This window comes from Akanthomyces muscarius, chromosome 2, assembly GCF_028009165.1.
Source record: "Akanthomyces muscarius strain Ve6 chromosome 2, whole genome shotgun sequence".
In the NCBI taxonomy this organism is placed as follows: domain Eukaryota; kingdom Fungi; phylum Ascomycota; class Sordariomycetes; order Hypocreales; family Cordycipitaceae; genus Akanthomyces; species Akanthomyces muscarius.
In genome coordinates, this window is record NC_079242.1 from 217,624 (window position 1) to 240,953 (window position 23,330).

Genomic DNA, 23,330 nt, shown 5'->3' on the forward strand with positions numbered 1-23,330 from the left:
GGGCCGGACGCATACCATGTACATATAAACAGAGCCCATTTCGTCGTTACTGCAACGCTAAAAATCAAAAGAAAAAAAGAAGAAAAAATCGTGTTGCTTAAAAAAACAGAAAAAAAGAAAACCGGCGCTGGGATATGGATGAAAAAGTACCGGTCATGCGCTTTTCGAGTTCGAGGGGTCGTTGGAGTGATGCGAGGTCAAGCAGACTAGGGACGTAACCGTCTGCTCTTCCTCTGGCGTGTGCGGCGTCTCTGGCGGCGTTTCCGGCTCGCGCTGAAATATCTTAAACGCATAGCTTAGCCCCCTCTAGAAGCAGTTCAAGCTTCCCTTCTTCTTCTTGCCCTTCTTGATGGCATTCATCCTCTCCTCCAGTTGCTTTCTAGCCAGCTCCGCCGCCTGTCGCTTCTTGCGTTCCTCCTCCACAACCTGCATGCTCCACCGGTTGTCCTGCGCCGATTCTGTCGGGCGCTCCTTGAGCTCCTTGACTTCAGTCTCCAGGTCAGAGGCTCGCTTCCTCCACGCATCGCAGTCGGCCTTGACCTTCTTGGATTGCTTCTCTAGATCGCTCAGAGCCTCCTCTAGAGTCTGAGTCAGCTGGCGCTCCGCATACAGGTGCTTCTCAATGGTACGAATGCGGGCCTCCTGATCTTCCGTAATCTGTGAAATGTTCATATTGTCCTTGCTCAGAGGACGACCGCTCGTGGGCGATGCAGGCACACCGTTAATGGACGAGGCGGCAGAGCCGGGCAGTGGTGGCAGAGGAATCGCAGGGGGTGGCGAAGGAAGAGAGTTGTGCGAAGCAGCCTTGCGGATGGTCGAGCCAGAGTTGGAGCGGCGCACGTCGCCGTTGGCCTCGCCTTCGTTCAACTTGGTCTGTAGCGAGTTGTACTCGAGGCGGATCGCGTCTAGGTCGGCCTGGAGCTTAGCTCTGGCGGCATTGACCTCTTCCAGTTGCGCGGCCCGTTCCGTCTGCATAGAGCTGAGGCGCTTGTTCGTCATCTGTGCCTCATCAAAGTTGTTCTGCAGCTGCTCTTCCAATTCCTCAACCAGGCGGCTGTGCTTCTTGTTCTTAGCCTCCAGGTCATCCATCTTACCCTTTACGGCAATAATTTGTTCCTTGACGGATGCGTGTTCCGTGGCTGCCTCAGTCTCAGGGGTGGGTCCTGCCAATAGCTCAGCAAGCTTGGCCTTGACCTCCTCCAGATCCTTCATGATGGTCTCGTTGATGGTGGTGAGCTCGGTGACGTGCTGCTGCATCTCAGCGGATTTGCCCTGCTCAGTCTGGAGTAGCTTTTGATCGTTGATCAGGCCATCGATACGCTCAGTAAGCTTCTCGATGCTAATCTCTAAACCTAGGGCAGAAGCGACTTGCGTGGCAACCTTCATCAGATCATCGCGGGCATCATTGGCCTCGGCCTCGAGCTTACGAGTCGACTCGTTATGCTCGGTCAAGAGAACCTCCATCTGTTCCTCATAGCCCTTCTGCTCGTGGGCCTTCATCTCGGCAATTTCCTTGGCATGCGTCGTCGACAGCTCGTCGAGAGCCTCCTTGTGCGATTTCGCCGTGCCTTCAAAGTTGGCGATTTGAGCTTGCAGCTCAGCCACGAGTTCCTCGTGCTGTTTGGCGTGAGAGGCGACCGTACTATGCGAGTTTGATATGACCTCCAGCTCAGACTTGGTGGCGGTATGAGCCCTTTCGAGCTCGGCAACCTTGGCAGAGTGCTCATGAATGAGCTTCTTATACTCATCAATCTCACTGCGCAAAAAACTGACGAGATCTTGGTGCTTGCGCTCGTTGCCGGCGATGGTATCGGAATCGGCCGTCGAGGTGGCCTTGGCCGTTTCGAGGTCGGCGGTCGCGGTGGCGAGTTCGGTCTCGAGCTGCTGAATAGTGCTGCGGAGCTCCGTCTCGGCGGCTTGCGTGGAGGCAAGGACCGCTTTGTGCTTCGTTTCCCAGGCGGAAAGCTCAGATTGCAGAGAGCTGACTTGAGTATCCTTTTCGACGGCAGCAATATCAGCGCCATCTCTGTGCTTGGCTTCGCTCTGGCCATGCTCAACTCGCAGCTGTTCCAGCTCGGCGAGCAGAGTCTGCTCGCGGTGCTTGTGAGCTTCGCCCATCTCGGCCAGCTGCTTCTCGTTCTGCTCAAGCTTCTGTCGCAGGGTCGCGACCATGGACATGTCCATGGGACTAGCCTTCAAGCTGGTGCGCTCACGAGTCAGGCCAGAGATGATGGTCATTTTAGTCTCCATTTCCTTCTTTGTTGACGCGACGGAAGCTTCAAGCTCTTGAATGCGCTCGCTGCGGGTGTGAAGTTCGTGCATGGCGGCGTTGAGGTTGAGCTCAAAGTTCTGCATGACTTCTGGGCGCGTCTCAAAGTTTTCGCTGGCAATGTTACGCAGAGAGGCAAAGGAGCGGTGAGCTCTGTCAATGATTAAGAGGTTCTGGCTGGATTTGCGACGAATGACGGGGCTTGAGGTGCGTGGCGATGTGGCCTCGACGGCACGTGCCTTGGACAGATCGGTCTTGAGCTCCTCGACGGCGTCCAAGGTATCGCTATGGGTGGACTGAAGCTGCGCATACTTGGTTGCGAGTTCCTTGGCAGCCTCCTCTCTATCATCGGCCAGCTGCTTGAGGCGCTCAAGCTCCTGGGTTAATTCGGCAGTCAAATCACTTTGCGTCACGTCGTCGCTAGCGGCGTCAGGCCTGGTTGTGGCCGTGTCGTCGTCTTCGGCCATGTCTTCGTGCGCCGAGGTGTCTGCGGTATCGGCCGACTCCATGGCAGACGAAAGCTCAGATGATAGAGAGCGTGACGCAGAGGAGCGAGGACCCTCCTTCGCCAGCTGGGACTCGCCAGAAGAGCGGAACGAGTCCGCTCGCTGGTTGGATGAGGCTTCCGAGATGATAGAGTCGCGGACGTTGTGGACTTGGTGGACATGGCGGGCTTCGTCGACGGCATCCTGGAGAGTAGCCATTTTTTGCACAGCTTCTTCGTACTTGGCTTGGAGGGCATCATAGTCATTGACGGTAGACTCGTGTTCGACGCGGAGGCCAACCAGCTCCTGTGTGACACTCTCAAGTTTATCTGCGACATGCTTGGTCTGGGCCGGGGTTTGTGCAACCTGGGCGAGACCATCAACGTTGTGAGTTTCGGTTGGCTTGATGTCGCGGCTGACGTGTTCGACAGAGTCCTCGTAGACTTCTTCTCTGACGGTACTGGCGCGCGAACCAGCCGCTTCAGCGTCGGCGTCCTCGTCGTCCTCGTGAATCGTCTCATTAATCTGACTTTGGGTACGAAGATGAGCCAATTTGCGAGAGTGGTCAGCAGAACCACGGCGTGCGGATTCCTGGGTGCCGTTGAGTTCGGGTTGCTTCGCCTGGTCGACGTGATCGAGCTCGTACAGTAGCGAGTCAAGCTTGCCTAGGCTGCGCTGGCGCTCGACGATTTGCTCGAGCCGATCAATCTCGCGTTGCATCAGCTCACCATCCTGATCGGCCTCGGCCAGACGCTCCTCCAGAGTGGAAATGTAGTCTTCACAAGAGGCTTCATTTTCGCGAGCGCGTGCAATTTCCTTGCGCAACTCTGTAATGACGGAGGCATTCTTTTCGTCACCGTTGCTATGGCCGTCGAGTTTAGATTCGAGGTCGTGGAGGTAAGACTCCGTGTTGGCTTCGCGGTCCATGAGCTTTTGGACTCGGGCCTGGAGCTGTGTGTTTATGGTGTCGATGTAGGCCAGCTTCGTCTCTCTCTCTAGCAGCGAAGTCTCGGTGGTGGACAAGGTGCTTCGGGTACTGGAAAGGGATTGCTCGAGGGATTCAATGGTCTTTTCGTACTCCAGAACAACCTGCTCAACAGCTTGGGCAAAAGAATTGGATCGGTTCAGTCTGTCGGTGGCGCTGTTAACTTGCGTGGATTCTGAGCCCTCCTTATCGGCAGACTCCTTGTCGCCGGCTCTAGCCATCTCAGCAATGAGACGCGCGTGGCGCTGGCTGAGGGCGCTGTAGTTTTCTTGCATGTCGAGAAGCTGGTTCTGCATTTCGGCTTCGCGCTCCTTGTCACGTTCTGAGCGTTCGGCGGTGCCGGCGCCCGAGTTCTTGGAGCCCATGTCACCATTTTGGGAGTTGCGGATCTGCTCGCGAAGATAACTGACTTCGGCCTTGAGGCGATCGATGACGGCTTGCTTGTCGCCCTCTTCGACTTGCTGAATGCGGGGCTTGGACTGAATAGCGCGGGCGCGCTGCGCGTACTGGACAGTGTTGAGGGTCTCGCTGAGGTGAAATTCGGCTGGGGTGACGCAGGCAATCATGTAGGTGATTGCATTGCCACCAAGCGAATCTTGAAGAAGACGGGTGAGCTTGGAATCGCGATACGACACGTGTGAACCATGTTGGCGGGAGGATAGCTGGCTGATGACTTTGCCGAGCGAGGCCAAACCGGCATTGATGGAAATTCCTTCCTTGGCTCTATCGCCCTGTGCACCGGTATTCTTCAGTCTCTCACTACCGGCAAGATCGACGAAATGCAGTTTGCTGTCTGTGGTGATGGAAACTTCCTGTCCTGTCATGGCCTCGATGGGGACGGAGAAACGCTTCTCGGCGGCACTGGTCTGTGTCTTGCTGCGTCTTTGCACCAAATTTAGTGAGAAGACGGCATGAGAGCGAGAGGACTTGGCATTGATTGCGGTGGCGTCGGTTTGGCGAATAGTCGAGCCCAGAGCGAGGGCGTTCATCAGGTCCTCGGCGGACTCGATTTGGACCTGGTGGAGGCCAGTGACGAGGATGTTGCCTTTGGTGTCTTCCCGGATAGCGACATTGGTGCGTTCGCCCAGCGGGGTCGTTTCGGGGGTAAGGAGATCTCGAAGTTGCTCGTTGTAGATTTCCACGTAGGTGGCTTTCAGTGACCAGTTGCGGTCACCAAGAGGGTTTTGCTGGGCGTAACCACGTGGGTTTTTGAGTTGGGTTAGAAATTGGCTGTTGCGATTGGAGGCTAGTGAGACGTCTTTTCTGCCGTATAAAGATTCGAGCTTTGCGAAGAGTGCAGTTGCAGCGCGGGGGATGACACCTGAGGAAAAAGACGTGTTAGCTAGTGGTTTGGCGGGAGGTTGCGCCGAGTCCAAAACGACGCGACAGGCGACGCTGGCTTACCCATCATCTTGTCATCCTGCTGATCGAGGGGGCCAGATGTGCCCATTGTGTATGACTTTCCGGCGCCAGACTGGCCGTAGGCGAGCAGCGACACATTGTAACCCTGGGCAAAGGCGCTAACCGAGTCGGCAAGGTAGTCCCATATGCCCTCCTGCTCGATGTCGGGGCCGAAGACGCGGTCGAAAACGAAGAGTTTGCGGCCTTGTGGCGAGTCTATGGATAGGTTTGTGTCTGAGGAGGTCTGAACCATGGAACGCTGGAAGCGTTGCGGTATCAAGTCGTAGCCGGGATCTGATGGCTCCAGAGGCGGTCGGATACGGACAGCTATGCGTGGGATGAGTATTGGGCGCGCCGAGGGCACAAACACGCTGGGATGAAAGAGAACTCACCGACACGGACCGCAGTGCGCGCGTCCTCATCTGAGGCACGGCTGCCGAGTCCCGTTTTGCTGCTCATGCTCAGTCTGCTGCTGCTCCGCGAAGGCTTGACAATGGTGGACGAGGGCCGCTGGTGAATAGGCGAAGCTGGCGGAGTGCTCGCCATTTTGGGCGGGAAAGAGCTCGCGGGGACACGGATGGTCCCGGCGCGTGTGAGTAATGGTGAATGTCTGAATTTGGAAAAAGGATGCTAGTAGGGGTAAGGAATTGCTTGTTGGTCCTGGGTGGCAGCTCTGGGCGAAATAGCGAGGAAGAGGGAGAAATGAAAAAAGGTGCACCAGTCGTTTGCGCGCGAACTGGTTGGCGGCTTAGCAGGGGACAGACCGGGATTTTTGGTGGGCAAGGCAGGCCTGGTGGACTGATGGCCGGTTAGCTTGAGAAGGCTGGAAGGCACTTGTCGAGACAAGGTCGCAATGATACGACCTGCCCTGGCAGTACAAGGTAAGCAAGCACCTACTGATGATGACGACGAAGCTCCTTTTCGGCCGGCAACAGGAGGAAGCCTAGAGTCGTTGTTGTTGGTGGCCCCACGAGGAATGGCGGATTGGGCAAACCTTCAGGCAAGCATGCGTGTAGAGAGAGGGATGGCAGTACTCAGTATTCAGGTGATGACCAATGGAACAGTCAAGTGGACATGTCCAACGTTGAGCTAGGCAGGAGTATGCGCGAGTCGAGTCGGAATTGTTTTTCGTCCCTCTTGTTCTTCGATTGTCGGCATGTCTCTCTGTGCGTCAGGGCCTCGTGGGGTGTGTGGCGGCGAGCAGCAGGAGGCTAGCATGCAACGAACAGCAGTCCCCCGGGGGCGCGAGTCGAGTAGCTCTGGGAGAAAAGAGGGTGCGAAAAGCTGGGTTGGCGTTTTTAATCAAACGAGAAGCCGGGGTGCAATAGCGGCGGGCGGGCGGCACCGTTGCCGTTGATGGTGCCAGTGTCAGTTGCTAACTACCTAGTGGCTGGTGTCACTGATATGGCGGTGGCCGTCGCGATCACGCGCAGTCTAATTATGCATCAGATACGTCAAGACGTGTATGTCAATATAATAAGAAGCCAGGTCGGTAGCCCGAGTCAAACAGGATTAGCGATGGTGCAGCATTGTCTCCAAGACAAGGCCGTAGAAAAAGCAAGATGTTTAGCACGAGCGGCGCAACCACAAAGCGGAATAGGGGGGGGAGGGTGTGACGGGCAGTGGTGCTACCTTGGCCCCGGTACATTGCAAGTACACCGACTGCGCGGAATACAGGTTGGAGAAAAGGTACCCGTGGTAGAGTGGCACGGAGTGGGTTCTGGGGGGCCGAGGGTGGTTGTGGTGATTGCAGTGGTGCTGGTGCTGGTGCTGGTACATGCTACAGCAGCCAACGCCGAACGAGAGGCCCGGGAGAGACAGGTAGCTACAGGCTGCAAGAATGTGCTGGAGCGAGCCACAAAGTACTCAGTACAGTACAACCTCCGAATAACCCTTGTTCCCAGCCATGCGCATGGAAACCAAGAGACAGAGCGTGTAAACGCATGACGCGATTGCATAACCCATCTATTAGGAGATGGTCAATGTCCAGAACAGAGCCGGTGTGCCCCCAAATTAATTGGCTCCCAGTCACCGCCATCGAGTATCAGTGCAGCGCAGTGGCTTGATTGCGCATGACTATCTCCAAGTACCGGGGCGTACCTGCGCCGAAAATACAGTACCTCCAGCCGCCATCAGGGGCGCGGCCAGCCAGCCAGCCAGCGAGCCAGCCTGCTGGTCAACAGGGGTCGCATCCCCCTTTTTCAGCCAGCACCAGCACCAGCACCAGCACCAAAGCAGGTGTCGTGGTGTCGCACTGGTAGAGTTGCACTCGTGGGCTGGGCCGGGTTTGTGCTGACCGGTCCCCTCGCGTGAAAAGCCGGTTGGTGGATTTGCCAATTCTTCTCATCACCTCGTCTCTATTGTTCATTGGGCTTGGACCTCCCGTTACAAAGTCCGCAGTAAAAAGGTGGCTTGCGTTTTACTGGGGCGGCCAGAGCAAATCCCCCTGACCCTCCAGCGTACCCGGCCGGCCAGCCACCTCTTGGGTACATGCCTGGTACCGCAAGTCTGGGAGACCTGGGGGGCCCGTTTCGTTCGTTCCCTCTGCAAACAAGCCAAACTCACAAGTTGCTTTTTCCTACCTAGTAGGCCGCCCAGATAGCCGTGCCAGTCAGAGAAAAAAGCGTACGACAAGAGGAGCACATGTGTTTCTTTTTGCAAAGAGCATCCTTACAAACATGCTACCCCTCTGATTCATGCACTCTTCCGGATACCGATGCTCCGTGCATGTCACCCACTAGCACAAACCAACCTCCAACTCGCTATTCATGCCTCTTCCAGGGATTATTCCATAAAGAAGAGCCCGAAATCCTTTTTTCGCGTCTTCAGCCATGCATTTCTGTATCACAATAGCAAACCTGAATCCTTTCCTAAACGGGCAACGACCGACATATATTGGTCTGTATGCTGTGTCGCACATCTAAATTTACCTTCGCCTGTATCGCTACAGTGTTGGGTGCGACGCGCACAATTTCCGATATTCGCTCCCGTACTGGTAGCCTTTAACCTTGAACATGGCCGCGGGAACACGACCACCCTCGCACACATGGCGACAGGGACCACGTCGACGGCGCCGTCGTTGGCTGAACTCCATTGGCCCTGCAGCGACCATCACCATCTCTCCAAAGTGCGCCTCCCGTCGGAGCAGGGCGTCGCCCGCCGTAAATTATTAAATGTAGCATGCCGTCGTCGTCTCAGGAGCCCTACCCGTTGCTGCTTCTTTTCCCGCGTGCGCCTCCTGTCAGATCTGCCGAGCACTCCCACCACAACCACCACCACCACCGGCACGCTTTGATCCGGACGAATCTCGTTAGATGAGCAGTTGACCGTTGCACAACCGCCTTCTTCTCCCAATGGAAGAAGGAATCGAAAAATGCCAGATCGTCGAAAACGTTGGTGTGCGTCAGTGCCCTTCTAGCTTTTGTCTGAATCACCCCGCCTTGCGCCTGTGCGCCGCGCCGTCCTCGCCCAAGCACCCTTCCATCTTCCATTCGTCTTCCTCTCCCTCCTCTAGACCAAAACCAGTTCATTCATCCTGCAGTTCGCCCCTCAAACATGTTTGTACCTCAGACCTGGTCTCTGATCCAGACACTGTAAATCCCATCTTTACTTTCTTCTTTTTTAAAGGGTCTCGGTATATCCACCGAAAATGTTTCTGATTTTAGCCAGCCTCTCTCTGCGACAGTGTCTTGCTTTTTTGCCGTAATGAGACATAGCTCGGCCTGCCCGGCTGAATTCAGTCCATGGTCTGCTGAGTTGCACAGATTACATGCAGCTGTTTCGCCTCCTCGTCCGTATATGCAATAACTAATCCACGCTACTTGGGTTTTCAGCAGTCAGCCGCAACGCCGCCAGCATCACAGCTACATAAACTCTATATCGTCTAATCGCCCCCAAGCCCCTTTTCAGCAACCGCCCGTCTGTGCTAAGCCGAGGGCTTTGATGCCAACTGGCTACCCAATGACTCGAGAAACGGATCCTCTCAGAAATGAGCTATCAATTGCCTGAAAATGTTATCAGCATTCTCGGTCCAATGTCGTCGGTAGAAGCTCGCTTGCAGTCGCTCCTCTGAAGCGTCATCGTCGTGTAAGCAATATTTGTGCATGTATGCCCAAATGTATCATAAGATTCTGCACTGGTAGAGTGTCCAGCCGACTAAGAGATCGATGGCTGCATGTCCCCAACGCCAATGCATGTACAACCGGCGACTTAAGCCAGGACGAATGTCCGACATTTTAGCCACTGAAGAAAGTCCAACCCATACACAGCTGCATGATTGCTTTTGCTCGTCTCGTTTCTCCTTTGCTGTGGCCCTTGGCCGCTGTTCTGGTGACTCCTGGCCTTGTCCTCCTTACTTGTTCCACGCCTCTTGCTTTTTTTCAGCACCAATTTAGCTTGCTAGACCCCAAGGATTCCCACCGAGCTGGAATGCTACGTCGTCCAAACTTGCCTGAAAAGCAAATACCGGCACATCGGCTTCATTGGTCAGCCTGCTTTAGCAGAGCTTAGCCGGTCGCTTGGGCTCGCCATCAATATGTCTTGCAGCGGAGGAAAAGATGCTTCTATAATAAAGGATCAATCATATAGAAGAGATTCACGATGAGACAGAATGCTAGCTCTAAAGGACATGAGACACATTCAGTTGACTCGCTTGACCCCAGAGATCAGCACGGCCGCTTGTGAAGGTCGCAGCTTGGTCCAGTCTCTCCCTACAAGTGGCGCCCGCCTGTGTTGTCGCAAATGCGCCACAGCGCCAGTGTCAAACCACGTGATCTCGCGTCAGAGAAGGCAAAATGCTTCGCCATTTCCTTCGCGTCGCCTGCGCAGTTGAACGCCAGCAGAAATAGACGACCTCTGCCAACCCCGCTATGGCCATTTGCGAGCTGGTCTCCGGCCATGGCTTCTAATGTAATCGATCTCATCTCCTCGAGTCCGCCTAGAGACGTCAGGCCGCCCAGACATGAGGTGGTCAAACCAAATGCTGCGGCATCAAGGCTGGCCCAAATCGAGATTCAATCAGATGACTTTTGTAGCAGCGGAGAGGATACGTTGGAGGATCTCAGACCCGTAAACGCACCCGCTGCGAAAAAGCCGCGCCTATCGCCAGAGGCCGGCAGTATTCAGAAGTGCCACCCGTCGGACTCGTCCGCCATGACACAGCCATTTCACGCCACGGGCCAAAAATCAAAGACACCGAATGATGATATCGAGTTCGTGAGCTCCATAGAGGCACACACATTTGCTTCTCCCAAACCCCGGACGACTGGCCTCAAAAGGAGCAGGACTGAGCCCACGCTGCCCGGCAGCAGTTTGTTTCCCGACTCTGATCCATTTGCTAGCTCACCAGCAAGACTAGTCCCCAAATCAACACTTGTTCAAATTACTCAAGACCTTTTGTCAGATCCATTCGCTAGCTCACCAGCAAAGATGCCTCCCAAATCGAGACATGCTCAGGTCGCTCAAGATCTTTTGTCAGATCCCTTCGCTAGTTCCCCACCCATGAGAGCTGCCGCGACCTCTCGCGTACCCAGCACGACTCTTGCTCGAGACCGTACACACCCAAGGGGCACCGTCGCTGCGTGGGATCCCATTTCTAGCTCGGCTCCCTATTCCTCGGCGCCTCCCGAAGCTACTGTTGCACCGTCTAATCGCCTACCACGCAGCCCCTCTGTTATTAGCATTGGGGACTCGTCTGCTTCCAGCGATGGCGACCTACCAGCCATTGACAACTTCGACCTATCACAAGGTCGCTCCTCATACCACGATTATCTATCGACCACAGCTCAGAAGAAAGCCAGGTCGGCAAACAATTCCAAGCGCAAGGCTTCCGCTCCTAAGCAGAGCAAACCGCGACAGACCATTGACCCGGGTCAACGCGCTGCGGCCAAGGCTCTTGAGAAGGAGCAGAAACGTCAACAACGAGAAAGAGAAAAGGAAGAACGGCAGCGGCAGAGAGATGTTGCTGCTGCCATTGTGGAGGTGAACAAGGCCAAGGGAAACAGAAAGGTTTCTTCGAAAGAAATGATTATAGACATTCCGCTGTCTCTTCAGCCGGCAGTCAAGGTGCAGCTGGAAACGTTGCTCGATGGATTGGAAATACAGCACCGAGATCATGACAGTCCTGTCCACAATGTGATCAAGTGGCGTCGCAAAGTCAACAGCAAATTTGACGACGAATCGGGACAATGGGTTCCCATGCCGCTGCGCATCGAAAATGAGGAGCATGCGCTGGTGTTCATGACTGCAGAGGACATGGTGCAGCTAGCCGTGGACGATGGCCTTGCCGACCACATGACCTCAGTCCGAAGCCACTATCCAAAGGAAAAGCTCATATACGTCCTACAAGGCGTAACTGCTTGGACGAGGAAGAATCGTAACATACGCAATCGGCAGTTTGCCGCTGGCGTTCGGTCACAAAGCGAAAGCCAGGTCACAACCGGACGCCGACGAGCTGAGCAAGCGGAGTACATTGACGAAGACATGGTCGAAGACGCCATGCTTCGGCTGCAGGTCGAGCACGACGTCCTCATTCACCACACTGCCATCCCACTCGAAACGGCGCAGTGGATTTCCATCTTTACGCAAAACATCTCTACCATTCCCTACAAGAAGCAAAAGGACGAGGACACGGCCGGCGCACGCTTCTGCATGGACAGCGGGCAGGTCAGGACAGGCGAGAACACGCAGGACACCTACGTGCGCATGCTACAGGAAATCTTCCGCGTGACGGCCCCCATTGCCTACGGCGTGGCGTCAGAGTTTGAAACCGTCACGAAGCTGGTCGAGGGGCTAGAGACCAAAGGGCCGACCGCGCTGGAGCAGGTGCGCAAGAGCGCCAACAAGGACGGCGCGTTCTCGGACCGGGCAATCGGCCAGGCCGTGAGCAGGCGCCTCTACAAGATTTTTACGGGCACAGACGAGACCAGCACAGATGTATAGTACAGCGGTAGCGCCGAGTGGCTTGAGTAGCAGTAATATCCCCTATGTTGAAAGAGTCAGCAATGTGCATCAAATATAGAATCAAAAAAAGAAATGAAAATTTGACATCAAGCATCAGACAGCAGTTGGTAAAATAAACTGTCCACATAGTGTGTTCGGTACAGGTCTGTGAATATTTGTTCCTCATCATATACTTGGGTTGCAGCACGAGGCATGCATTGGGGAAATCGAAAGGAAAAGATTGCAGAAAAAAGGAATGCACTCACCATTTGCAAAGATGCTGTAGTCAAAATTCCAGCCAACGCCAGTCGTTATCATCATCATCATCATCATCATTATGCTGTTTTGTTTTACAGCTTCTTGCCACCAAAGTAAGATTCAATTCTGCGTTGCTTATCGTCGTGCGGAGCGCTTCCAATGCCGCCACGCGTCCGCCTCAGGTCCTGCAGATGCACCTTGCAGTTGACCTGGAGGACGTGCATGCGCAGCGGCCCGCCGCCGGGCCTGCCGTCGGGCGCGAGCTGGCGCAGTATGAGCTCGAGGTACGCCGTGTTGGACCACCAGGGCTGCAGCGGCGGCGCGCCGGGGTCCCGCATCAGCGCGGCGTCGAGGGTGAACTTGCCGCGCGGCACCCTGTCCATCAGGCAGGCGTAGATCTTGGGCAGCAGCAGCCCGTGCGCGACGACGACGTACACGTCGTCGGGCCCGGTGCCGTCGCCGTGCCGCATGTGCGGCAGCAGCACGTCGACGAGGAAGCGCCGCGCGCGGGCCTGCATCGAGGCCACCGTCTCGGCCACGTCCTCGACGTTGAGCTTGCACGCGCGGAACGCGGCGCCCTCGAGCGGGCCAAAGTCGCGCTCGCGCAGCAGCGGCGTCGTCTGCAGCGGGATGCGGGCGGCAGCGGCGGCTGCGGCCGGGGCGACGATGCCACCAGAGGCGGCGCGGCCGACGGCGGAGCGCACGGCTTCGCCTGTGCGGTGCGCGCGCTGCAGGTCCGACGTGAAGATGGCCCGGATGGACGTGGGGAAGCGCGCGGCGAGATGGGCGCCGAGACGCTCGGCTTGGAGCACGCCGTGCGCGGTGAGGGCCGAGTCGGTGACGCCGGCAAAGTTGCCGGCGACGTTGTCGACCGTCTCGCCGTGGCGGATGAGCAGCAGGCGCATGGGGAAGGGAGGTGAGGTTGTGATGCAAGCCGGAAATGTGAAGTTGGGTATAGAGGAGGGGTCAAAGTAGGTACAGCAGGCACGAGGGTATAGTCAGATTGGAGGACCCGGTGCCTGCTGCAATGAAGGGGGATGAGGTAAAGGTTCAAGATAGATAAGTAAGGTGTGAAGTTTTTTCCTTGTGTATCGTTGGTCTAAGTGAATATGTACATAAGCAGTGCTGTATCTAACGAGAACTGTGTTTTGGTGTGCAGCGGGGCGTCTGCCGGTGTACCATGAGTCTGGACTACCCTGGAGGAATATCTAGTTGACTTTTTAGCAGTCTTTCGTCTGTTGCATGTCATGAAAGAGGCTTTATAATTCTTGAAGTGTCTCTTCTGATGTCTCGCTAGTATTTCCTATCACGTCGTCTCATGTCGAACTCTTGAGTGGTTCAGCAACGACTTCACGTCCTCTGGATGAGCTATTCTCTCCGTGGGAAGCACTGTCGGCTAAAGTGGCCAGTGTTTTGACCGAAGCGCACTGCACACACGAACTTGTTGTGCCCATAATAATGCAAAAGAATCAAGCGGAAGAATAATGAGCCAATACAAAATTGAGAATGTGCCGGTATGGGCCTCTGCGGATTGGTTAGTATTGTGGCAGACCCTGGCATCTTGGCATCTCCGAAAGCAATCTGCGCCGAGGGGCGTGGCGCGCCAGGCTTGTGGTTCTAGAACGCTGCCTTGATCAATATCAAGCACGCCCAGAATATCGAATTACTCGCCTCATTCACCATTCTAGTGACTGACCAACACACTGTTACAACATTCAATAATACGATCAAGCATATGAGGGCAGTACTGGCAATTCCGCCTGGCGATCTGGAAAGGCAACTACCCCGACTTATTGGTCCTCCGCACACTGCGGGTGTATTCACAAACTTGACCCATCCAAGTTTAGTCTGCAAACCGCCGTAAACACATGTCTATTAATCTATTGCGTGAACTACACCGACCATTGTACACTGAAATACAATAAATTACGTGATCTATCTTGCGTCTCCGAGTGGTATCTTGTAAACGCAACTCACATCATTAAGCCGTTTCACGGAAGTTATTAGCTTAGATGGCAATCGCAGCGAGGAGGAGAGCGGCAGCGCCAAAGACGGCACCGACACTGGAAGCACCGCTGGTGGGCGTACCGTTGGCAGGCGAGGTGGAGCTGGCAGAGGTGCGCGAGGAAGTCGACGTGGCCAGGGTGCTGGTCGCGTTGGTACCATTGGCGGTGGAGCTGGTGGCCGCAGTCACGGAGCTGGTCGAGTTCTTGGTCGACGAGGTCTCGGTGGTAGTGGTGGTGGTGGTGGTGGTGGTAGAGTCAGACGAAGTAGTGCTCGAGGTGCTCGAGTCATCCGAGGTAGCAGAGCTAGTCTTGGAGCTGGAAGCAGAGGTGGAAGCGGAAGAGGCAGAAGAAGAGGAAGAGGAAGAAGAAGAACCGCTGTCGCTGGCAGTAGTGCTGCTACCGTCCTTGAGGTTGATCTTGATGCTCTTGGCACTGCCAGACTTGTCACCAAAGACGTACTCCTTGACATCCTTGTCGGTGGCGCTGCTGCCGCCGGCGTAGTCGACAACCTTGATGCTCTTGTAGATGGCAGTGGAAGCGCCGTTGGAGAAGTCGGCAACGCCACCCACCCACTCGAGGGTGCCCGGGCGGTTGCCCTCGTAGCCGGCGACCCAGGCGCCGAGCTTGACCTGCATGGGGCTCTGGGGGAAGGCATCGCCGACGGAGGCGCGGGAGAGGGTGCGCACGACGGCGCCGTTGATGATCCAGTCAATCTTCTCGGGGGTCCACTCAAAGGAGTACTTGTGGACGGCGCCGAGCGGGTTGTCGACGTCGTGGAAGCCGCCGCGGTTGAAGACGGAGTCGTCGCCCTTGGAGAAGTAGTTGGACTGGATCTGCTTGTTGTCGAAGCCGACCGTCTCAAAGTCCACTTCGTCGAGGTCGTCGGACAGCAGGACGATCGAGGTCACGATGCCCTTGCCGGCGGCGGCCTGCATCTCGACGTCGACGCGGCCGAAGAAGAGGTAGTTGTCGGAGCGCAGCGTAGGCGCCTGGCCGGGGGCGTCCATGGCGGCAATGGCACCGCGCGAGTCGTAGGTCACGGCCTTGCCGTCCATGGCGTGGAAGCCATCGCAGGCGCCGGCGGTAAAGTCACAGTTGGCGCCGTTTTTGCCGAAAGCAGGGTCGGGCTTGCAAGCTGCGGAGAGAAACAATTAGCAAGTCAAGGAAAACGTGCGTTTGGAAGCCGAGGGCGGCAGAGATTAGGTGGCTTCGTACTGGTCTTGAGCGGGTTGCAGTCGGTCCAGGTTTGGGCCGAGACGAGCGAAACAGTGGCCAGGGCCACGGCAATCTTGGAGAACATTTTGAAGAGAAAGTGAGCAGCGAAATATCACGAGGCGAAAAACGAGTGTGGTGTTGTGAGGTAATGTGAAACGAAGGACTGAGTAGCTACGAGAGAGGGAGGGGAAAGAAGAGAGCAAACGAGGGACGAGGTGCCAAGTAACGATATTATAATACACAACCAAGAGCGAAGGCCAAGCCAAGAGTCAATAACAAGGACTCCACGAAAGGAGCCTTTGAAGAGGGCTCATCTAACGGTGGATATGACGGGCGGACCACTCGCAAACCAACGCAGGCTAATATTACATCGAGCCAAGCGTCTCATACGACCCTCCTCATCCCCGCCAAGCAAGGGTCGCCTGGACGGTCTGGCCACTGAGAAAACAAAGGGACAAAAGGCGTCGGAAAGAGAGGAGACGCAACAGGAGGGTCCCATGCTCGGCGGGAATGCTTGGGTGCAGGCTCGGCAACAGAGGACACGAGGAAGCTCCAAAGAAGAATCTCGACAGCGGGGGCTTGCGCAGGAACACACGCGCCCACCGCAACGTAGCCTCGATTTTTTTTTGTTAATAAAATTGAGTCCGCTCGGCGCGCCCCGCGACCAGGGGGGTGAAAGAAGGGCAAGGGGTAACTATCCATCAGAGTCCTGCAGTCACCAGGCGCTAAATATCAGGCTGCGTGGGAAAGAAAAAAAATCACACTGGTAGGCTTGTGAAGCTGTTCCAGTAACTAGCAACAGTTGCACAGGCAATGACCGCCCAGAGAATGCCAAGAGAGCGTGTTCCATAATTCGTGTCCTAACTAAGCCAAGGGGTTGGCGGTTTTGCCTCGTTTTATTTATGCATAGCTGCGCCCCCCTGGGCTGCCGTTGCGCCGTTGGATGCGCCAACAACCGTCTCTAGCTGCCGACTTGACAGTGTGTAGACACAGGCTAACAAGGGACAAGTAAGTGTGCACCGATGAGACAGCCCTACATCTACATGCGGGACGAGCTGAGACGGAGAGGTTTGAGATGCAAATGCGCCAGATACGGGGCGCTCTGGGGAGATGGGATGGCGTTCCGTGGCGAAGCGGCCTGCACAACTTTATTTTGTGGCCTTGGCTGGACTTGATTCTCGGCGCCGACTTGGCTTTTGCATTTGATTGCGTCAGGGGCGACAGATCGGCAACGTCGACCTTATCTGGACGGCTGGCAGCAGCCGTGTAGTTGGTTCGTTGACAGGCGACGCGTACCATCAAAAAAGAAAAAAAAGAAAAAAAAAAGAAAAATTACGAGGTTTCAAGAGAAATGCCTTGTCCAGGTAAATCATACCCGAATCGCGTGATTCGCGGCAGGGAAGTAAAAGTCTGATTGGCTAGTTTTTTGCTCGCATTTCTATTCGACCTCTGGAGTTGTCCATGTCGAATGCCACTGTCAGGCATTACCTTCGGTACCTCACCTCGCCTCCTAACATTATTAAACTAGTGGTTTGGACCGTGTCATTGTCCCAAAACCCTCTGTACCACCTAACAAATTGACAAGCGTTGAAATTGCACGTGGCGCTGTGTACACATGCCGTTGCCCTGCATTTGTATTGCTGATGCCGGAAGCAAAATGTCTAGATTCGAGAGAAATAACCATACTGTGGTTCAGTATCCAGTACAGAAACACTATTGATTTCAATATTCGTAGACATTGACATTCTCATCCATCTCCAAACGTCGCCCATGTCTCGAGTCGCTTGCCAGATCAACGCCGCCGCCACAGGTCGGACCCCACCAGTCGCAACCCCACCAAACGTCATCACAGGCGCCAGCTCACGAGCTGTCAACCGCAAAACAACAATCGCCAGAAAAGCGTCTACTGCCGCTCTGGAGGGCGACTCACCGCATCATGGACTCCAAGTGAGTGGGAACTGACCTCCGAACTACAGAGCTCTCGCTGATCGCTGCAGAACCAGCAGCATTCTCTCGTTGCCGTTTCGACGGTCGGTGCACCTGTCGCTCGCCACCACCATCCGCCAGTACATCAACGCCAAGTATGACCAGCACCCCGACATGTTTCGCCCGGACCTCGACGCCATTGATACCCTGCGGACCGATGCCGTCCACGTCCGCGAACCGCACGTCAGCGGCATCAAGAAGCTCCAGGCGTACGCCGCCCAGCTGGTCTGGATCGGCGGCAAGTTTCCAATCGACGTGCGTCACCCGGCCTGTGCCCCAGCTTGACGACGATACTAATAGAAGCGCAGATTGGCGCCGAATTCACCTGGTACCCCGCGCTAGGCTACAATACCGAACGGCCAATGGTCCGCAACAACCTCAAGTACGAGCTCATGAACGTCCTCTACAACCTGGCGTCGCTGTACTCGCAGCTCGCCATCAGCACTTCGCGCGCCAACACCGACGGTCTCAAGACGGCCGCCAACTACTTTTCGCAGGCTGCCGGCGTGCTGTCCCACTTGAAGACGACCGTCCTGCCCGAGCTGCGCATGTCGGACCCGCCCGAGGACATGGACGAGCACACGCTCGAGTCGCTGACGCAGCTGCTGCTGGCCCAGAGCCAGGAGTGCTTCTGGCAGAAGGCTGTCATGGACGGCTACAAGGACGCTTCGATTGCCAAGCTCGCCGCACGAGTCTCCGACCTCTACAATCTGGCCGGCGAGTCGGCCGTCAAGAGCGAAGCCATCAGCAGCGCCTGGATACACCACATGACGGCCAAGCACCACCACTTTGCGGCTGCCGCGCAGTATCGCGCTGCTTGTGACTGCCTGGAGAAGAGGAGATATGGCGAAGAGGTAGCACGTCTGCAGGATGCGGTACACTGCGTCAACGAAGGCATCAAGGAAACCAAGGGTGGATATCTCAACAAGATTGTTGTTGAAGACTTGAATGCGCTCAAGCGAAAGGTGGAAGAGGATCTGAAACGGGCAGAAAAAGACAACGACATCATCTTTTTGAGTAAGTCGAGCTCGCGCTGCATTACGAACGCGCACTGACTTGTATAGACATTGTGCCACCAAAGTCGGAGCTCAAGATTCTTGAACGAGCAAACATGGCCGTCGCCAGAGTGCCGAAGCAAGTCTCGGATCCCTACGAGTTCTTTGGAGACAAAGCCGAGTTTGGGCCAGCGCTCTTTTCCCGCCTGGTCCCATTTTCGGTACACGTCGCCACTTCGATATACGAGGAACGACGCGACCGAATGGTGGACCAAAATATCATCCAAGAACTCGAAACAATGACGGAGCAGTTCCACAACGTTCTGGCGTCCCTTGGTCTGCCAGGCTCTATACAAGCTGTGGAGAAGCCTCTAGGACTACCACCCAGCCTCGTACAGCATGCCGAGGAGATTCGGCAAGCAGATGGTGTCAATAGAATTCACAAGTCCTTTATCGATATTGATAAACTGCGGGCAGCCGACATGGCTATTTTTCAGGAAGGGTTCACAACGCTGGCGGCTGAAGAGGACGAGGATCAGGAATTGCGCGCCAAGTATGGCACCGATCGGTGGTCTCGCCCCGACAGCAAAAACGACCCGCAAGGCGCAAAGCTTTGGAACCACGTCACAGAGATTGAAAGCTACTTTGAGAGTAGCTTGAGCAGCGATAGCGTGGTGCGTGAGAAATATGCAGCCAACGAGGACTTGTTGCGTATCCTGTCAGGCCCTGACAGTGGCATCTCAAAATACGTACCTTCTGGTGGCCAGGTGGACATGCGCGAAGACCTCCGGACGTCCATGGGCAAGATCCGTAGCGCGTATAGTGACGCGGTACGCCTCGAGAGCAAGCGACGAGTCAAGGTGAAGAACTTGAAGGAGAATGCCAAGCGCGACGACATCAAGCCTGATATCCTAAAGGAAGCTGCCAGGCTGGAACGCACATATCCCACAACCACCATTGTGCCAGCGCACTTTGAAGATTTCTTTGACAAGAGACTGGACAAGCTATATGAGCCAGAGATTGAGGCGCTGGGCAAAGAAGCCAAGGAGCAGGAGCAGCTCGTTGCACAGCTAGAGAGGGCAAATCGCGAGTTTGAGGCACAAAAGCAAAAGGGAAGCTCACGTGCGAACCGCGAACGCGAACAAGCGCTGCAGAGACTGGATTCGGCATACTACAAGTACAAGGAGATTCTCAACAACTTGGACGTGGGCCGGAAATTCTACAATGACCTGAGCAAAATTGTTGGGCAAGGCTTCCGGGATGTAGCCAAGTCGTGGGTTGCTCAGCGGCGTATGGAAGCCAGAGCTTTAGAAGAGTGAGTTTGCTTTTACCGTTGGTGAGAGAGCGGTGCTAACACAGTCCAGGGAGCTAAGCATGCCAACGCTGTCGAATCTCAACATATCGAGAAACCGCACGCCGGTACACAACGCGCCTCCGCAGGGAATTTACCAACAGCAACAGCCCCAGCAACAAAGCTATTACGGTGGCATGCCGCAGCAGGGCGGGCCGGTGGAGGTTGCAGCCATCCAGTCGTGGGCTGGCGCGGGCGGCAACGTGCAGCAACCACAGCCCATGCCTCCCGTGGCGAACCCGATGGGCGGGATGTGGACGCCGGGGGCAGGTATCCAGTTCGGAGGAGGAGGACCGCCGCAGACGGGAGGCGGCAGCGGCGGTGAAGGGCAGCAACCGGGGCAAGGGACATGGAATCCAAACTCGGGCATCAAATTTGGGTAGCTGAGATTTCTGCTGTGGGCATCGAAAGCAAAAGTAAGAAGAATATGAGAACTTATAGCATGGGACAAGCAAAGGGTTGAAAATTTGATATCATTTATTCTGTAGCCATCGCCTTCTCAATCTGCAAGATGGAACAAACCTATTACACTAAGATACAAAGGAAAAGACGTAAAATGTGGCTAAGCTCATCAGCACGGAACGGGTATTTCAAAAGTCAAAAGTCCTCCCCACCCCCCCAAAACATGGAAAATATGACAGTCTATATGCGAAACCATTATAAAACACGCAAGACCAATTACCAAGACCAAAAAGTCGACGCAACATCAAAACCGGTGTTGGACCCCGTCAACGCCCACCGTTGACCTTGGCCTTGGCCTGGCCCTGCTCCTGCTGCATCGCCTGCTGCGCGGCATTCAGCTTGCCAAACTGCCACTCGGGGAGCGTGATGCCCGTCTGCTCGTTGATGGTTGTCATGAGCGGCGGCAGCATCTGGTAGACGTTGCGCATCGCATCCGCCGCATCGCTGCTGCCGCCACCACCACCACCACCAGCGCTGCTTCCGGTGTTCCACACGGAAATCTTGGGCTCGAGGCCGCGAATCGCCGCGGCGTTGGCCTTGGCCAGCTCGACGTAGGTGCCCTTTTCAATCATCAGGTACTGGAGCAGCCCCGCGGGCCCGCCAAAGGCCGTCGACATCTTGCCGTACGCGTCGGCCATGGCCGCCATGCCCTCTGCCTCCTTGAGGCGCCTCACCACGTCGGCGTCGGCCGTCTGCTGCGTCGCGTAGCTGCCGGCCTCGGCGTCGACCCTGACCCTGAAGGCGTCGGCCTCGGCGTCTCTCTGCTTGGCCTCCTGCTTGGCCCTCGCCTCGGCCGCAATCTCGTACGCCGCCGCGTCGGCCTTTTGCTGGGTGCTCTCCTTTGCAATCGTCGCCTTGACGACGTCGACGGCTCGCAGACGCTCGAGCTCGGCGGCGGCGCGCTTGATCTCAACCTCCTTCTTGAGGTCCTCGTCGGTGGACTGGATGGTGCGCTGGGCCGTGACCTTGGCAATGTCGACGTCGCGGTCGAGGGCCGTCTGCTTGGTGCTGAGGCGGGCGCCGGCGGCGGCGCGCTCAATGTCGCGCTCCGTCTTCTGCACGGCCGTCTCGGCGTGGATCTTGGCGATTTCGCGCTCCTGCTCGCCGCGGCGCTTGGACTCGCCGACGTTGCCCTTGAGCTGCGCCTCGGCGACGTCGATGCGCGCCTGGTTGGTGGCGCCCTCGTGGGCCTTGCGGGAGAGGGACTCGAAGTAGACGGAGTTGGGGGCGTCTTTCAGCTCTTTGACCTGAGTTGCCAGTCAGTATTGTAGTTGAGCAAGAGTAAAACTCGGCAGTTAAAAAAAACATACGTTGGAGTTCCAGATGCGCAGGCCAAACTGGTTCAGCTCGCTCTGAATGTTGTGAAAGATGCGCTTCTTGAACATTTCGCGCTCGGTAAAGATTTCCTCCATGGTCATGCTCGACACGAGCACGCGGGTCTCGCCCTCGATGATACCCTTGACAATGTTGGCAACGTGGCGGCGCTTCTCGTCGCGGCCCTCCTTGGCGTCGTCGCCCTGGGAGAGCAGCATAGCGTACTTCATGAGGGCGTCGCCGCGGTCCTCGCGGGCCAGGTCGTCCTGCTCCTCGCCGCTGGCGGGGGCCGTCGTGTTGGCGCCGCGCGAGTTGACGTCGGGCCCGACGGTGAAGACGACGGGCAGGGCAAACTGCAGCTTCTCCTTGGTCATGGCCAGCAGGTCCATGGCGTAGTCCTGGGGCTGGACGCTGAAGCGGGTGCAGCGCTGCAGGGGCCAGACCCAGGTGGCTTTTGTGATTTTGACATTCTTGATGCCCATGCCGGTGATGGCGAGGTACTCGTCGGGGGCGGAGATTTTGTACGACATGGCTGCGGTGGGTGAGTGTTGATGGCAGTGGTGTGTGTGTGTGTGTGCAGGTGGTGTAAGTGGTGTAAGTGAAACTGTATTAGTCGCGGGTATTGGTTGCCACAACGAAGGGTCGAAAGTGTAGTAGCGAGTGTCAGTGGCTCGTGAGAAAGATGAGGAAAATTCGCCGAGGCACTGCAAGATTTTATATTCGTCGTTAGGCTGTCATGATGGTGACACAAAGTATGTCTGCGGCTGAGGATGCTCATGAACACGAGGCTGCGACAAGGTCATCGTCGTGAACAAGCGTAGGCGTCTGGGGAGCTTGAGCTTGTTCCCCACCACCCGCCACGAGGGCAATTAGTTAGCGGGCGTTTAGCGGTGTTGCAGGGCGATTGGGCGGAATGGCTGGTGGTGGCGCAGCAGCTTTGGGCCGCTTTCAGGCACAGGCGGGCTCCTGGAAACTGCCTGCCAGCGTCTTACAGGGCGAATGTGGCATGTTTCAGTGGAGCTCAAACGCTGTAAGATGAAGATGCAGGGACCTTTTCTCCACTGGAGCTAGCCGCCCCATGCTGCTTGGCTGCGCCCGACGTGTGCTCACATCTCCGGGGAGCCTGCAGGACGGGACATGAGTAACAAGCTCGAGATTGTTCCGAAAGCGCGTTGGTCGGGGGCTGTGTTGGTGAATTGCACTGATGCACAGAAAAAGTGTATCAACGAGGCTGTCAAGGGAAATGAGTTGTACGAATATGCAGGTACTGCTTTTGACACATCCGCGAGAGCTGTCTTGTAACATCCTTACAGTGCATATACGCTGTATTCTCACCCACAGTAAAGCAGCAGCAGCTCTACCTTGGGCACCTGTGCGCGTACTCCAATAGCCATCATTCCCGAATCTTGGCACTGTCGCGATTGCCAAGATATAACATTTGGTTTTAAACATCATATGTAAGATGACATGGCGTCACATCAGAGGTCGCTCGACCCCTGCCCCCACCAAATACGCCCTGTCGCATCCAGTGACCGACTTTGGTCTTGGTATGCCGCCCCGGCCCGCCACTACTGTAGTGAATAAACACAACACACCATCATCACTTACACGCCACCATGCACGGCGCTCACCAAGTGCCGAATCGCGACCTACTCAGCCTCGTC

At 55.9% G+C, this 23,330-nt stretch overlaps 8 protein-coding genes across 8 annotated transcripts; 3 read left to right on the forward strand and 5 right to left on the reverse strand.

Annotated features, from left to right (window-relative positions):
* Positions 1-306: 306 nt before the first annotated feature.
* Positions 307-5,686, reverse strand: LMH87_003171 (uncharacterized protein; the record flags this gene model as incomplete). Its single annotated transcript, XM_056202905.1, has 4 exons — positions 307-4,092; positions 4,150-5,060; positions 5,144-5,467; positions 5,533-5,686. The coding sequence occupies 4 exons, from the start codon at positions 5,684-5,686 to the stop codon at positions 307-309; spliced, it is 5,175 nt and encodes a 1,724-aa protein (XP_056047951.1).
* Positions 5,687-5,770: 84 nt separating this feature from the next.
* Positions 5,771-7,054, reverse strand: LMH87_003172 (uncharacterized protein; the record flags this gene model as incomplete). Its single annotated transcript, XM_056202917.1, has 3 exons — positions 5,771-5,938; positions 6,038-6,134; positions 7,014-7,054. The coding sequence occupies 3 exons, from the start codon at positions 7,052-7,054 to the stop codon at positions 5,771-5,773; spliced, it is 306 nt and encodes a 101-aa protein (XP_056047952.1).
* Positions 7,055-10,639: 3,585 nt separating this feature from the next.
* LMH87_003173 (uncharacterized protein) lies at positions 10,640-12,079 on the forward strand (the record flags this gene model as incomplete). The annotated part of the gene is made up of 1 exon (XM_056202929.1): positions 10,640-12,079. One exon carries the CDS (start codon positions 10,640-10,642, stop codon positions 12,077-12,079), a length of 1,440 nt encoding a protein of 479 aa, XP_056047953.1.
* Positions 12,080-12,429: 350 nt separating this feature from the next.
* On the reverse strand, positions 12,430-13,242 carry LMH87_003174 (uncharacterized protein; the record flags this gene model as incomplete). The annotated part of the gene is made up of 1 exon (XM_056202940.1): positions 12,430-13,242. The coding sequence occupies one exon, from the start codon at positions 13,240-13,242 to the stop codon at positions 12,430-12,432; it is 813 nt and encodes a 270-aa protein (XP_056047954.1).
* A 1,103-nt stretch (positions 13,243-14,345) lies between these two features.
* LMH87_003175 (uncharacterized protein) lies at positions 14,346-15,643 on the reverse strand (the record flags this gene model as incomplete). The annotated part of the gene is made up of 2 exons (XM_056202951.1): positions 14,346-15,478; positions 15,559-15,643. 2 exons carry the CDS (start codon positions 15,641-15,643, stop codon positions 14,346-14,348), a joined length of 1,218 nt encoding a protein of 405 aa, XP_056047955.1.
* An 858-nt stretch (positions 15,644-16,501) lies between these two features.
* On the forward strand, positions 16,502-16,828 carry LMH87_003176 (uncharacterized protein; the record flags this gene model as incomplete). The annotated part of the gene is made up of 2 exons (XM_056202962.1): positions 16,502-16,566; positions 16,627-16,828. 2 exons carry the CDS (start codon positions 16,502-16,504, stop codon positions 16,826-16,828), a joined length of 267 nt encoding a protein of 88 aa, XP_056047956.1.
* Positions 16,829-17,658: 830 nt separating this feature from the next.
* LMH87_003177 (uncharacterized protein) lies at positions 17,659-20,273 on the forward strand (the record flags this gene model as incomplete). Its single annotated transcript, XM_056202973.1, has 4 exons — positions 17,659-17,799; positions 17,853-18,561; positions 18,609-19,854; positions 19,904-20,273. 4 exons carry the CDS (start codon positions 17,659-17,661, stop codon positions 20,271-20,273), a joined length of 2,466 nt encoding a protein of 821 aa, XP_056047957.1.
* A 345-nt stretch (positions 20,274-20,618) lies between these two features.
* On the reverse strand, positions 20,619-22,196 carry LMH87_003178 (uncharacterized protein; the record flags this gene model as incomplete). Its single annotated transcript, XM_056202984.1, has 2 exons — positions 20,619-21,599; positions 21,663-22,196. The coding sequence occupies 2 exons, from the start codon at positions 22,194-22,196 to the stop codon at positions 20,619-20,621; spliced, it is 1,515 nt and encodes a 504-aa protein (XP_056047958.1).
* Positions 22,197-23,330: the final 1,134 nt, after the last annotated feature.